General features: G+C 36.9%; 1 protein-coding gene across 1 annotated transcript in view; it reads right to left on the reverse strand.

Moving 5' to 3' along the window:
• The window catches only part of ZDHHC13 (zDHHC palmitoyltransferase 13), a 38,901-nt gene that overhangs the window by 15,611 nt on the left and 7,341 nt on the right, over positions 1–15,949 (reverse strand). Inside the window, exons 2-8 of the mRNA XM_081799112.1 lie at positions 9,516–9,661; positions 6,812–6,934; positions 5,450–5,527; positions 3,721–3,865; positions 2,247–2,311; positions 755–917; positions 319–513 (exon numbers count right to left, since the gene is read on the reverse strand). Of these exons, the coding sequence (XP_081655238.1) occupies positions 319–513; positions 755–917; positions 2,247–2,311; positions 3,721–3,865; positions 5,450–5,527; positions 6,812–6,934; positions 9,516–9,661 (915 nt within the window). The remainder of the gene's footprint in view (positions 1–318; positions 514–754; positions 918–2,246; positions 2,312–3,720; positions 3,866–5,449; positions 5,528–6,811; positions 6,935–9,515; positions 9,662–15,949) is intronic.

Here is a 15,949-nt window from a genome sequence, read left to right on the forward strand (position 1 = left end):
AAAAAAAAAAAAAAAAGTTCTTTAAGAAAATCTTCCACAAACTTCCTCGCAACAAGGTATTTTTCCTTTTGCTTGTTTAAGAATCTAAACCGTCTGTTTTCAATTCATTCATTAAATAAATGTGGAAGTATGCTGTGACATTCACAAGATAACATGTAGCTTTAGAGCCATCTAGCTGAGGACCAATAGCAAACTGCTAACAAAAGTGCCAAATTTCCAACTTTGGGCTACGGGATGTGTGCAAAAGATGCGATTAGCAGATGTAATGTAGCACTAAGCCAATTTCCTGGTTTCGCCCTGGTTTCCTCCCTGATTTGCCTTAAGAAACAAACACAAATGAATAAAACAGTTCTTATGGCCCACAGAACAGGACCCATATGAACATACCTCACATTTCTGCAGCCACCTCCAAAGTCTGAACTTCTTGTTGGCTCTCATTTTGGCTTCTGTTTTTAGCATGTGAATAATGAGGCGATTTTTGTTTTGTAGAGCTATATCAAGAGGTGTTTCACCCTTAAAAAGAGAGACAGAAAATTCAATTATATTTTCCACAGAGTATGGGTGCTAAACATTTTATAAGAAATCAGCAGAATCACAGACTCAAATGTATTCATTCTGAAAGTAGCCAGCTACAGTTGATGGCTATTTATCTTGTGGTTAATTGAAAATATATGTATAGTTTATGTTTATGTTGATGTACTAATTTTCTAACTGAAGACATAATAAACTAAGGGAGATAAATACCTGGTCATACCTTAACATTTCGAATATCCAGGCTAGAACTAGCTTCCAAAAGTTTATCGACTGCATTAACATTTCCTGCTGCAACCGCCCAGTGGAGTGGAGTGTTTTGGTGTATTTTATCAACCACATTGAGAGAAGGATTAAACTTTAAAAGAAATCCAGTTGGTTCTGGCCTGTCTCAAAACAATAAAATACCCAGGAGTATTAAGAGAGATGAATGATTTCATGGGTAAATGCAAAATAACAAATTTTTTAAGCTAAGGTATAAATTGACCAATCAGTTAAGTATTCTGAAAACCAAGAAACTTCTTTCTGCAGAGTTCTATTCCAGGGGCTAATAGGAGAGATGCACCCCCCAAAAACACATCTACAAGTGACAGTCTGCTACACAGATAATATAATTTCAATGTCAATACAGTGGAATAACTGCTTTTGTTTTTCAAACTTTTACTTTCATGTTATTGTTCTATTGGTTAACATTTTTTCTTAAATTGTGAATTTAACTTTGGCCAATGCTATGTCATTTACCTAATTAAAAACTAAATGTACAACATTATATTTGAGGGGATAAGCCAAAAACTAACTTTGCATGTTCCCGTAAACCAATTATTGCAGGCAGAATTCAATATTTTTACTTTACCATCAATATCTTCCCTTCCTTCGTGACTGCTCAAGAGATTCTTTTAATAAAGCAATATTCTACTTATTTATTCTATCAACATCTTTAAACACTATTACCTGACTTTAGAGTTATCAGCAAAAAAGATGAAATGCTTTTTAACAAAATTCAACCCCCAGCCCCAGCACCTCCATGAACAAAATGAAATGGCATCACAACTAACTCAGTTGCTAGGAGAGAGGTCCTAAGTAAAAGCAGAATCAGAAATTAAGTACAACACTGGAAACAAATTCATAAAGGTAAAACTGGCGAGTATTTGGACAGAAAGAATACCAGAAGTTGGGACTATATGGTGGTCATTAATCACATGTGTTTAGACAATACATAGAAAAACTTAAGTATGTAAATACTTAATATAAACATAGCAATAGACTATATTCATAGGTCAGTTACAATTAATATTTTCAGAGCGGTCAACAATGTCAGAGAACCTCAAAATGTATTGTTTTCTGAAAAGATTTTATCATCTAGATTTCAAATTATGAGAACATTTAAACTTGTAGCCCTTTTTTAAAAAATGCAAACTCAAAAATATAAGTCACATTAATAAGTATATGCTATGGAATCTCTACTTGTTTTGTAAGGAAATTTTTTTCTTATTAGTAGTTTTCAAACTTTTCCCCAAAGCTACCAGGAAAAAGAAAATTTATTTCAGTGGTGCCTGTCTAACCACAACTACATTAAAAGTTCCTATCAGCCACAAGGTGGAAAATCTTTCTTCTTCACAAGGTAGTATCTTCTCAACATAGACTAAGATACTTAAAATTATATACACAGTTAGAACCAAGAATCAAAATGAGGCAATTCAGTTAAATGTACTTACCCAAGTACTTTGTGAGCTGATAACATGAGAGGTGTCTGCCCATTTAAATCTGTCATATTCACACTCTGTTCAAAATGAAGAGTTAATCAGACTTACTGTAAACGCAGTCAAAATTCTCTCTTCTCTTAATGGAAGTAGCTCTCTAATACATTCAACATTACCACTGTGTTTACAAGAAGGGTTCAAATATCATTTGAACAAAAGAATGTTCTGCTTCACATCCATGGGGTAAAAATCCATTGATTTCTACAAAATATTCTTAAAGGGAAAATCTGAATATATGGTTTAAAATGTATAATGTGAATGGAAGAGAGCTAAGGGAAGGGGGAGAATGCTGATAATGGCCATCAAATATAAGAGACTGCAGAGACCTTAGGAATCATCGAGGTTACACCTTAACTGACACAGTAGTAATTCAAACTACCGTGTCTTATACAATGGTACCCAGTCTTTATGTAAACACACCAGGAATATGTAAACACACCATCTTTTCTGAAGCAACTCACCGTATTTTTGGACTTCTGTTTCCAAGAGTAAAACATGAAAAATTCTTTTCTATTTTTTAGAATATAGGGGGAAAAAAGGAAACCCTATCTCCACGAGGATATGCTCCTTTTAATAAATGGGCCCAGGTTTGAGGCACACAATAACGGTTCCATCCAAGTCAAAGAAAGAGTTTCAGTTACCTAAGAGTCTTTTGGGCCCTGGAGGAATACAACTTGGGAAAGAGCCCAAAGAGAAGCAGACAGGGCTCCTCCTCATACGTCTTCCCAAAATGAGACCCAAGAGATAATTATTCTACTTCAGCTGGCTAAGTCTGAGAGAAAGTGCTTATTTAAAAAGAACACAATCATTCCAAGAGCATTTGTGCAAACATGTTTCCACGCCTGTTACAGGCGAGCCTGCTGATATATAAACTACTTTGCTACCAGAAAGCACACCCCAGACAAGTACAGCTGACAGTGAAACTCCCACCGCCAATACCCTATAATTTAACCTGTGCCATAAATGGATGCCTCTTGAGGCAAGTCATTTTTCATGGAATTACTTTAGAGAACAATAATAAGCACACATTCAAATTGGTCTCCCATTTGGACTCAAATAATGAAAGCAAATGACGGGTTAATTTAGTGATCTGACTACCATCTCTACATTCAACCAGAAGAAAAATACAGGCTTTTGAAGTCATGTTTTTGAAAAACTCTGCAAATTACTGGGATCATAAGGAAAACTACCGCAGGCTTACAAGTTTCAAAAATACCTATTATATGTTACTGTGCTAAATGACCTGTCCTTTTTGCTCCAATGAAGCTAGAAAAGCAGCATTCAATAGCTAGCTTTACTGAGGTTAATATTTGAGTATCTGGATATCTATAACTTCTACTTTAAAAATGAGGACAGACTATTACTAACCATCCTCCCAATCTCTTCAGGTTCACGATAGCTGGAGTATGAGATAGGTTTCAAAACATACCTGTCCTTTGGAGATGAGATAGGCTATAATGGGCATGTGTTGAAATAATACTGCCAGGTGGATGCTGCTGAAGCCCTCCCCATCAATGAGAGTGGGGTCTGCTCCATACTGTAGTAATAATATGACCATAGGCAAATGTCCTTGTCTGTAAATAGAGGATAAAAATTATACTGTTTTCTGTAGCATGCAGAAAAAGAAAAACTTCAGGGAGAAACTGATATCCCTAAGACAGGAAAGATTTGGTTCAATATAAAGAGTATTTCCTAACAGACTTTTAAAACACTGGAGATTCTCTAAACATATTTCACTTTAATGCTCCAAACTTAGAGCTATCTGGAAAGTCTTTCTTGAGTGCTGGTAATACACTTAATAACCTCCCAATCTACTATAAACCTTAAGTTGCTACCACATATAAGTAATTATTTCACATGACTAATGCCCAAAATGAAAACTTTAAAACCACTTAGACTTCACTGTTGCTATTTTATTAAAAATGTTTCTTAAAGATTTTATTTATTTATTTGACAGAGAGAGACACAGAGAAGGAACACAAGCCGGGGAGGGGGGGCATGGGTGTAGAAGAGGGAGAAGCAGGCTTCCCGCGGAGCAGGGAGCCCTGCAAGGGCTCGATCCCAGAACCCTGGGATCATGACCTGAGCTGAAGACAGACACTTGACTGAGCCACCCAGGTGCCCCTCACTGTTGCTATTTTAAAAACAAGAAATAATCATGAGCCAGATACACTGAAGTACAACATTCACAGACTACAGGTATACGTGAAGTATTATTTATTCTTAGGAACTACATACGTTTACACTTGAATATGGCTCATTTTCCATGTAAAGCATTGTACCTTGCTAGCTTAAAAGGGATGAGGTAACCTAAATTCTTCAAAATTCTTGGCTATGGAAAAAAGACTCTACTCCTTTTCTTAAATGAACAATTATTCATTTTAGTTTGGGGTTCATGCCAACCCCACCAACCAGAGACTGGAATTAAAATGACAGATGAAGAAATTGTTAAGTATCAAGACAAGCATGTTAACTTGAGCTTCAAATGGCCAATATATACCACAGAAAAGAACTGACTGAGATGGGTATTAAGGAGGGCACTTGTTATAATGAGTACTAGGTGTTATATGTAAGTGATGAATCACTGAATGCTACTCCTGAAACCAATATTGCACTGTATGTTAACTAACTAGAATTTAAACAAAAATTTGAAAAAAAAGAACTGAGTTTACAGTTCTCTGAACTATCACTTTATCCATGTAATCAGATAAAAAGATACTTACTTTGATTATAAGCAAGTATAATACACATATTTGAGTTTTAGCATCATAATGGAACCCTAAATTAAACACTAAAAAACACTGTCTCTGGAAACTCTTTAAAACTATAATTTTTTTTTTTTTTTTTAATGAAGGTTGGGGGTAAAAAGGGAAAGAAAGCCTTTCAAATGGTCTATAACAACAGTTTCTAATATGGTAGTTACTAGCCACATGTGGCTATTTAAATTCAAATTAGTTAAAATTAAATAAAATTAAATAAAAATTCATTTCCTTAGTTGCATTAGCCATATTTCACATGTGGCTAGTGGCCACCACAAAACGGACACTTCCATTATCACAGAAAATTCTGTAAGAAAGTGCTGGTCTACAAGATTCAGAAAATGAACTTAAGTCACTTTGATTCTGAATAGCAATTTCAGTGTTCAAAGAAATCTTTACCTGATGGCCCAGTGAAGAGGAGTCGAATTTAAATCTCCACCCAACTGATCTACTACAGCACCTTTTGAAATATAAAACCTATTAAAAACAGACATAAATGGAAATAAGATTTAAAACTTAAAATTCATGCTGAGAAAGAAAACATTAATTTTTCTTAGTAAGAAATACATGAAAACAGAAATTATGATAACCCTGCCTATAAGCACTCAGACCTACAGAAGTCTGAGATTCACACAACAGCATCAAACAGATCCCTGGTGGAAATATTCTCAGCGTATCAATAATTACTCCTGCTGTCAGGAGCATTCCATTATAACTGACATACCAAACGCACAATAACTATTCTCCATGTACTCTAATTACTCAGCACTCTCAAAACGGTTTATATTCAAAACATTTAGGATCATAGAGACATTCTACTTAACTTGCAAGACGAAAGGTGGAATTATGTCACTTTTAACAGTTTAGAATTAGAATTACTAGGCGGGACAGAATTCTAAAAGTAAATAGTAAAAAACTCATTCAAAATCCTTTCAGAAAAGTTAGACACTGAGTATTTGGCTTTCTATTTCGGGGTCACAGGTGTGATACAGCGGTATCAAGTAAACCTATAAGGTAAAGAGACTTATTTTCTTCTGTGGCTTATAGGAATTAATCTCATTATTTTAAAGTTATACTTCATATATCATATTATCCAAATAATCTAGTTTATTTCCACAGAAAAGGAGTTTGCCAGGGAATATAAAGTGTGTTTATTTTAGTATATTTTATTTTATTTTTTTTATTTTATTTTTTTTTTAAAGATTTTATTTATTTATTTGACAGAGAGAGAGAGAGAGAGCACAAGTAGGCAGAGAGGCAGGCAGAGGGAGAGGGAGAAGCAGACTCTCCACTGAGCAGGGAGCCCGACCTGGGGCTCGATCCCAGGACCCTGGGATCATGACCTGAGCTGAAGGCAGCCGCTTAACCGACTGAGCCACCCAGGTGCCCCTATTTTAGTATATTTTAAACGTTAGTACATTTTTATTTTCTTAAACTCCAAGGTTTTTGCTGAGAATATTTCACCAGGGATCTGTTTGATGCTATTGTGTGAATCTCAGACTTCTGTAGGTCTGAGTGCTTTTACAGAGGGTTATTATAATTTCTGTTTTCATGTATTTATTCTAAGAAAAATAGACGATCACTAAGGTTCTTTTCAACACTACGAACTGATGTGTATGGCATGAAGTTTCAGGTATTCATTCACAATAAAAGATGACAGACGGTACAACATTCATACTTGTACTTGAAGAAAAAGACAAATGAAGAGAGGTCTAGAATAACAAATACACACTTAATTAACACACATATATCCCATCTTACTTTACAAGATCCAGCCTGTTGTTAATAGCAGCCCAATGAAGAAGTGACACATTTTCTTTGTCTGGTTGCCTGACATCATATCCTGCTTCTACCAACTCTTTACAACGTTCAAAAATCCCGTATCTCAAATAAGAAAAAAAAAAAAGCATAATTGATACCATTAAAATAATTTCAAATACCAAAATTTCTTCATCACATCTTCATCCAATCTGTCTTTCAGTTGACACAGAAATACAGTAATTAACAAAGATGTACACAGAGAGCATATTTTTAAGCCTTGTAAACAACAAAAGTAAACCTTATTTTCTAACTGATCAGACCAACCCATTTGGGAGTTGAACTTGATTTTCTTAACTAAACTTCAACATTCACATTTCCCCTCCCTTCAATAAATTTCATTTTATCCTCTACTATATGCCAGAAATGCATAGTGCTGATCCCTGACTACAATCCTATCCCTTAACATGGGAGAGAGACAGCAGAGTAGGAATGGGATAAATTCAACAATACAATGTAGACATGGTATAGTTACAGTAAAGAAAGGAAAGATTAGCTCTTCCTGAAGGAGATGAAGCATGATATATGTGAGCTGTCTCATAGGCCGAAGGAAGGGTATCTGAGGCCGAGGAAATAGCATGGACAAAAATCAGAGATGTGAAACTGCATGATGTTCAGAGAAATATAAGCAAGTTAGCATGGCAGAAGCATTAAGCATAAAGAAAGGGAATGGCAAGAGACAAGGCTAGAAGAGGTAGGCGAAGACTGCGTGGGCCTTCTAGGCCATGCTATGAGTTTAGACTTCTTAGCTCAAAGAGAAGCTACTGAAGGTTTTAAAGAGGAAAGTACACACACTTTGAGTTTTAAGAAAGGTCGCATTAGTGGTGGAATGGGAGTTAATTAGAAGAGGGTGACTCTTGTATAGATATACAGGTGAGAGGCAATGAGAACCTAAACTAAGAGATGGAAAAGGGAGGGACGGACTTGAGGAATATTGAAGAGGGTTATTTAACGGACTATCAGAATGAGAAATGTCTCTTTTTAATGCTATAGTAATTTTTAAAATCATTCATTAGCTTTATTTCTTTCTAACAGTAACTATTAAGTCCCCAACAGACCATTTAGCACTTTCTTTGAAACTTATTTCCATTTAGAGGGACCCGAATGCTTCAACAGGCCCTCAAGGGTCAAAATCACATTTTAGATTAAATAATTTCTGCCTTACCAAAATGTGTGTGCTTATCAGTCTGTCATGGCACTTTTTAAGATAGAGATACCTGTTTGACAATGCTATGTGAAAATAGTAATAAGAGATACATAATGATACATATATTCATATTCTCCAAGTTTTAAATGTCAACTTTAACATTTTACTGAAAAATACTCCCTTTATGTGAGAAATATAAGAGTACACATTAATGAGATTTTAGTAATTTAGAGAATGTACTTATCCTAGTTCTCTTTTGCCCTTTCCAAATACTACCTAATGATATTCCCACAACCACTTAAGAAGGTCCAAGATCTGAAGGAAATTTTAGGAAAGATATAAAATGTGAGTTTTTACTGAGATTCCCTGTGAATGTAGCCTAATTTCTTACATTTATTATAACAGAGCTTTACTGGCAGCAGATAAACATTTAAATGCTTCTATGCTAATTAAAGCAAATATTTACCTTATGAACACTCTTACCTTCATATAAACACAAGAATATAAATAATATCAAATAATATTCACCTAAAGTAGCAGTTCCAAGGGCCTCTAGAGTTCATATAAATTAGTAATTAGAATACTCAAATAATCGTCGATTATTTTTTATCATAAATAACACATTAGTCTCTGTTAAGGCTTAACAGGCTAATTAATCACCAAACATCTTTGCTTTTGACAGAATTGTATCAAGTTAGTGTGATAACATTAGTTCCTTATATGTTGATTAGAAGCTCTGATGGGCAGATTTGTATTTGATTACTAAGAAAATGTAGTAGTCAATTAATGTAGTCTGAGAGAAAATATTTCAAAATACGTTCAATGGCAAGAGGTGGGGTGGATGTTAATGAACAGTGAGATCCATGAGGGTGAAAATGTTAGGACTGATTTAATGCACATACCCACATATGGAGATCTTAAGGCGAAACTTTCAAAACATACTTTCATTTTCAGTGCAAGCAAATAACCCACTGTATGTTTCAAGCGGTCAGAAAACCTATTTTACTTTACTGACTTTCTTCCAGTGCACCCAGTACAATAGGTACATAGAAAGTACTCAATAAATAATTGTTTAAAATATCCATAAATGTGTGAGCTGATATTTTTCCATTCTGTTGACCTATTTAGGTTGTAGTACGTTTTTAAAAACTCAGATTTGTGTTTCAAACTCATAGTTTTAGTATCATTTATAATCATTCATTCACTCAACAAAGATTTATTCAGCACCTGATACATGACAAGAACTATGCAAAAGCACTGGGACGACAAGGATAAAAACGACATGCATTTGCTAAGAAGCTGCTCATGATTTAATGGGAGAGACTGGTAATCAACAGCTAATAAGGTGCACTGCATTAAGTGCTCTGATGTTGGTAGGACAAACATGCTAGCGCTAAAAGTATGAAGTGAGGAAGGTATACACTGGGATGCCATGAAATGCACAAATGTTATTATAATTCAACAGAACACAGGATAAAATGAAACACTGGGGAGACTTACTGAGTAGCTTTTACAATGTCACAGTTACTAGAGTCCTCTATAAGAGGAAGAGCTTCTCTCACTTTGGCAAGTTCTTTGCTTTCAGATGCACAGATTCCATGTCGACCAAATCCTGGAGGGTGGGGGCCATGGCTGTGATTCCTGCACTGAAGAATAAGAGTAATTTGACAAAGCATAGTAGGAGAATTAATGTCACATTCAATTACATAAGGATGCATTTGCTACTGTCAACTGTATCTATGTCATTAAATTAGAATTTCTTTCAGTCGTACAGGTATATCCTAGGGAAGATTTTCATCTTAATTCTATTCACTAAGATGAGATGCTTATTATGAGAAAATTCCAAATTATATATTTTGTCATAAAACAAAGATCACCTGCAAAGGCACAAATGGACCTTACTACCTGTAGTAGGTGGAGGGTAATGGATACTGACACAGTGGGAAGGTCACCAGGCCTCTGCTTTGGGAAGTTGTGGCAGACACATCCTAAGGATACCCCCTAACCTCCCAATACATCAAGTTCTTGAATATGTATAACTCCCAGGAAAGGAGGAGGAAATGCTTTTAAATATTTGACTGGGGTGCCTGGGTGTCTCAGTCAGTTAAGCATCCAACTCTTGATTTGGGCTCAGGTCATGATCTCAGGGTTGTAAGATCAAGCCCCACGTTGGGCTCCTTGCTGAGCGTGGAGCCTACTTAAGATTCTTTTTTTTTTTTTTTAAGATTTTATTTATTTATTTGATAGAGAGAGACACAGCGAGAGAGGGAACACAAGCAGAGGGAGTGGGAGAGGGAGAGGCAGGCTTCCCGCAAGCAGGGAGTCGGATACGGGGCTCGATCCCAGGACCCTGGGATCATGACCTGAGCAGAAGGCAGACGCTTAACGACTGAGCCACCCAGGCGCCCCTACTTAAGATTCTCTTATTCTCTCTTTCCCTCCCCCTCTGCCCCTCCCACCCCTGGCTCATGCCTGCAAGCTTCCTCTCTAATGTATGTATTATATATCAAATATATATATATTTGGACCAAACAATAGCCAAAATCTTCCAAATTTGGTGAAAATTATAAACCCACAGCTCCTAGAAACTCAACAAACCCAAGCAGGATAAACCTCAAAACTGTACATGATGGCATATTATAATCAAATCACTAAAAGCCAAAGCCAAAGAGATAATTTTAAGAGCAGCCTAAGGAAAAAGAAACATTATGTTCAAAAGAACAAAGATAAGAATGAATTCAGACTTCTTATCAGTAAGTGCAAGCCAGAACACAAAACACAGCTTTAAAGAGCTGAGAGAATTGCAAACCTGAAACACCAGCAAAACTATTCTTCAAAAATGGGGGTGAAATACACACTTTTTCAGACAAATAAAAGATGAGAAAATTGCCAGCAAACTTATACTAAAAGAAATGATAAAAGAAGTTCTTCAGGCTTAAATGAAAATAATACCAGATGGCAATCTAAAACAATACAACAGAACAGAGTACCTTTAAATATGTACAATTATGTGCGTAAACATAACAGACTTTCTCTCATTTTTTAATTTCTTGATGAAAGTAGAGAAATGGAAGTATACTTGTAAGTGTACTTGTAAAAGATGCTATAATAGTTATAAGATACTATAATAGTATTTGCAGGTAGGCAGTGATAAAGTGTATAATGTTAACCCAAGGGCAACCTCTAAAAAGGCGTAAGTAATAGGCTAAGAGTAGAGACAAAATAAAATGCTAAAGACACCCAATTAATATTTTTTAAAAAGGCAAGAAAAGGGGCGCCTGGGTGGCTCAGTCAGTTAAGCACCTGACTTCGGCTCAGGTCATGATCCCAGGGTCCTGGGATAGAGCCCCACATTGGGCTCCCTCCTCAGCGGGGAGTCTGCTTCTCCCTCTTCTCCCCACCCCCGTTTGTGCTCTCTCTAAAATAAATAAATAAAATCTTTTTAAAAAAAGAACAAAAATATGGGGCGCCTGGGTGGTTCAGTCAGTTAAGCGTCTGCCTTCGGCTCAGGTCATGATCCCGGGGTCCTGGGACCGAGCCCCGCATCGGGATCCCTGCTCGGCGGGAAGCCTGCTTCTCCCTCTCCCACTCCCCCTGCTTGTGTTCCCTCTCTCGCTGTGTCTCTGTCAAATAAATAAATAAATAAATCTTAAAAAAATAAAAAATAAAATAAAAAATCTTAAAAAAAATAAAATAAAAAAGGCAAGACAAGAAGGAAAAAAGGAACAAAGAACAGAGAAGAAAAAGAAAAAGAAAAACATACAAGATGATAATATTTTCACCTAATCACCATATTGATAATCATGTTAAGTGCAAATGATCTAAAAAAAAAAAAAATTCATAGATTGTCAGAGTGGATTTTAAAAAACAAAACAAAAATACTACAACTATACGTTGTCTACAAGAAACCTGCTTTAAATATAAAAGCATACATGGGGCTCCTGGGTGGCTCAGTCGTTCAGCGTCTGCCTTCGGCTCAGGTCATGGTCCCAGGGTCCTGGGATCGAGTCCTGCATCGGGCTCCCTGCTCAGCGGGAAGCCTGCCTCTCCCTCTCCCACTCCCCCTGCTTATGTTCCTGCTCTCCCTAACTCTCTGTCAAATAAATAAATAAAATCTTAATTAAAAAAAAAAGAAAAGAATCTAGAGAAAGAGGGGCACCTGGGTAGCTCAGTTAGTTAAGTGTCAGACTCTTGATTTTGGCTCAGGTCATGATCTCAGGGTCATGATATCGAGCCCCACGCCAGGCTCCACGCTCAGTGCAGAGTCTGCTGGAGGTGCTCTCCCTCTCTCCCTCCCCCTCTATGCCCCCCACCCACCATTTGTGCGTGTGCTCACTCTCTCTCTCTGAAAATAAGTCTTCAAAAAAAAAAAAAAGAATCTAGAGAAAGAAAATTAAAATCAACGTAGACAGGGGGCACCTGGGTGGCTCAGTTGGTTAAGCGACTGCCTTCCACTCAGGTTGTGATGCTGGACGAGTCCCGCATCGGGCTCCCTGCTCAGCAGGAGTCAGCTTCTCCCTCTGACCCTCCCCCCTCTCATGCTCTCTCTCTCAAATAAATAAATAAAACCTTTTTAAAAAATCAACATAGAATGAAGAAAGCAGTAAATATAGAAGAAATTCATGAAATATAAGAAAAACAATGTAGAAAATCACTGAAAATAAAAACTTGTTCTTTGTAAAGAATAAATCAATAAAATTGATAAATCTCTAGTCAAACTGATCAAGAAGGAGATGTCAATGACAAACAGCAAGCTTAAAAAGGGGCTATCACTACAAGAGCCTATGAAAATTAAAAGGGTAATAAGGCAATACTGTGAATATCTTTATGTCAATAAATTCAACCTAGATGGAATGAATGCACAAATACTTCAAAAGTCACAAGTTATCAAAACGGGCTTAAAAAGACATGAGTAGCACTCTAGCTATTAAAGAAACTGAATTAATAATTTTAAAAGTTTCCATTAAAAAAACAAAACAAAATAACCCCAACCCCATATAACCTTTAACTGCTGAACTCTATCAAAATACTTAAAGGCTACCAACTCCTTCAGAAATTATAGGAAATGCTTCTCAGCTCATTTTAGGAAGCAGCATTATCCTGATACTAAAATCAACAGACATTACAAGTAAAAAAACAAAACAAAAAAATAACTACAGATTCAATATCCTTCATAAACATAGATACAAATATCCTTAAACAAAATATTAGCAAAGTGTACCAAGTAATATGTAAAAAGAATAATATATATTACGACCAAGCTTAATCACTTTAAAACAAATCAAGTGACTCCCCATATTAACAGAATAAAGGGGAAAAAAGCATATACTCATTTCAGTAGAATAAAGCAGTTGACAAAATGCAACACCCATGCATAATAAAAACTCCTGGATAAAGATTCTTGGCACACCAGGGAAAGAATGAAACTTCTTCAACCTGATAAAGAGGTACACTGTAAGAAATCTACAGCTACCACACACTTCGTGTCAAAAGACTGCATGCTTTAACTCTAAAGACTGAAAACAAGGCAAGGATGCTCACCACCACCACTTTTTAAAGTAGGTTCTCTCTCTGCCCAACGTGGGGCTCAAACTCACACCCCTGAGATCAAGAGTCCCATGCACCAAGGACCAAGCCAGCCAGGCGTCTAACTTCTAGTCAACATTGCACTGAAGTCCTAGACAGAATAGAGTAAAGAACAGAAGCAAAATGCATATGGATTAGAAAAGAAGCAAGTCCATCTTTATTTGTAGACAACATGATCACATATAGGAGATCTAAGGAATCTTTGATAAAATTTACAATAGCATCAAAAATATAAAATACTGGGGCACCTGGGTGTCTCAGTCTGTTAAGCATCCGAATCTTGATTTCGGCTCAGGTCAGGATCTCAGGGTCTTGAGATGGAGCCCTGCGTAAGGCTGGGCTCTGCACTCAGCGGGGAGTCTGCTTGGGATTCTCTCAGATCTCTCTCTCCCTCTGCCCCTCCCCCCACTCATGCACATGCATGCACGCACGCATGCGCTCTCTCTCCCTCAAATAAATAAAATCCTTAAAAAATAGTAATAAAATACCATACCCAGCATTTTTAGTTCAAGGGGGGAAGTTCACATCAAATATCTAGCAAACCATTCCTAGAAACCGAAATTGGCTAATTAATCATTCCCTTGTTCTTTTTTTTTTTTTTTTAAGATTTTATTTATTTATTTGTCAGAGAGAGAGACAGAGCACAAGCAGGGAGAACGGCAGAGGGAGAAGCAGGCTCCCTGCTGAGCAGGGAGCCCGATGTGGGACTCGATCCCAGGACCCTGGGATCATGACCTGAGCCGAAGGCAGCCGCTTAACCGACTGAGCCACCCAGGCATCCCCATTCCCTCGTTCTTTACCATTAAGTTGTTACCCAGCCTTCACCCACCTTATTCATCAGACCTGTCTCTCTGAACAACTTTTCACTGTTTACAGACAAAACAAAAACAAAACACCATCCTCAAAGGATACACATTAGAAATAGAAAAGTTGAAGATATTTAAAAGAATGTGCCTAAGTCAATTCCCCAGGAGTTCCAAAAAAGGTTTAAGAAATGATAGTTTTACTGAAATAAGTCTATAGCCCCTCAATGGGTTTACTGAAGGGGCAATGCTTTTTTCTTCTTTTAAGTTAACTTACAATAAAATCGACTTTTTGGTATGTAGTTCTATGAATTTTAACACACTGCATATAGAATTGTATAACCACCACCAAAATCAAGATACAGGACAATTCCAACACCTCAAGAAACTCTGCTGGGATACTGCTTTGTGGTCAACACCCTCCCCATACCTCAACTCCTGGCAATCACTGATATGTTCTTCATCACTAGTTTCATCTTTCCCAGAGTGTCATATAATGGAATTATACAGCATATAATCTTCTAAGACTGGTTTCTTTCACTTAACATAAGCTTTTTGAGACTCATTCAAGCGCTTCTGGGTTATTCATAGTTATTTCCCTGCTGCATAGTATTCCATAATATGAATGTATCACAGTTTATCCATTCAAACAACCCAGGCAAGTTGTTTCCAGCTTTTGGCAATTTTAAGTAGAGCTGCTATAAATATTCATTACAAAGCTTTTGTATGAACATATGTTTTTGCTTCTCTAAGAGTGAGACTGCTTGGCCATCTGGTGAGTGTATGTTGAATTTATAAGAAATCACCAAACTATTTTCCAGAGTGGCTGTACCACTCTGCATTGCCACTAGCAACGTATGAGAGTTCCAACTGCTCTCCATGCTCACCGGCATCTGGTATGGTCAGTATAATAGGTAGCGGTATCTCATCACGGTCTTAATTTGCACATCCCTAATAGCTGAAGTTGAGTATCTTCTCATGTGCTTATTTGCCAGCTGTATATCTTCTTTGGTGAATTGTCTTTTACCCATTTTTTAATTGGGCTCTTTGTTTTCTTACTGTTAAGTTTTGAGAGTTAACATTATACATTCCAGACACAAGTCCTTTGTGTCTAGATTTGCAAATATTTTCTCCCAGGCTGTAGCTTATCTTCCCCTTAAAGTCCCAAATTTCCAATTTTGATGAAGTCCAATTTAGCAATTTTTTTCTTTTATGGATCATGCTTTGGGTGTCACTTCTAAGAACAGCTGTCTTGGCACCGCAACTCCTCTGTTCAAAGAGGAAGTTCTCCTCCCACAGAGTTTCAGGTGCCTGTGCTGCCAGGAGACCTCATTCTTGTCCCTTGAACTTGAACTAGAGGGCTTCTCCTGGAGCACTCTGTCTGCACTGATGCTCACCTCCATGGTTCAAGTTCAGGCATGGCGGGGAACAGGGAAGGGGACCCAGTGGGAAAAAACAAAACAAAAACGTAAATTAGCTCCTGGTTCAGTGGTTTGTTGAATTCTGGTCTTTCCCCCCAATCTCCCTGCTACAATTTACTTTTCA

The sequence above is a fragment of the Leptonychotes weddellii genome, chromosome 11 (genome assembly GCF_054177405.1).
Source record: "Leptonychotes weddellii isolate Sample4059 chromosome 11, ASM5417740v2, whole genome shotgun sequence".
Lineage (NCBI taxonomy): Eukaryota > Metazoa > Chordata > Mammalia > Carnivora > Phocidae > Leptonychotes > Leptonychotes weddellii.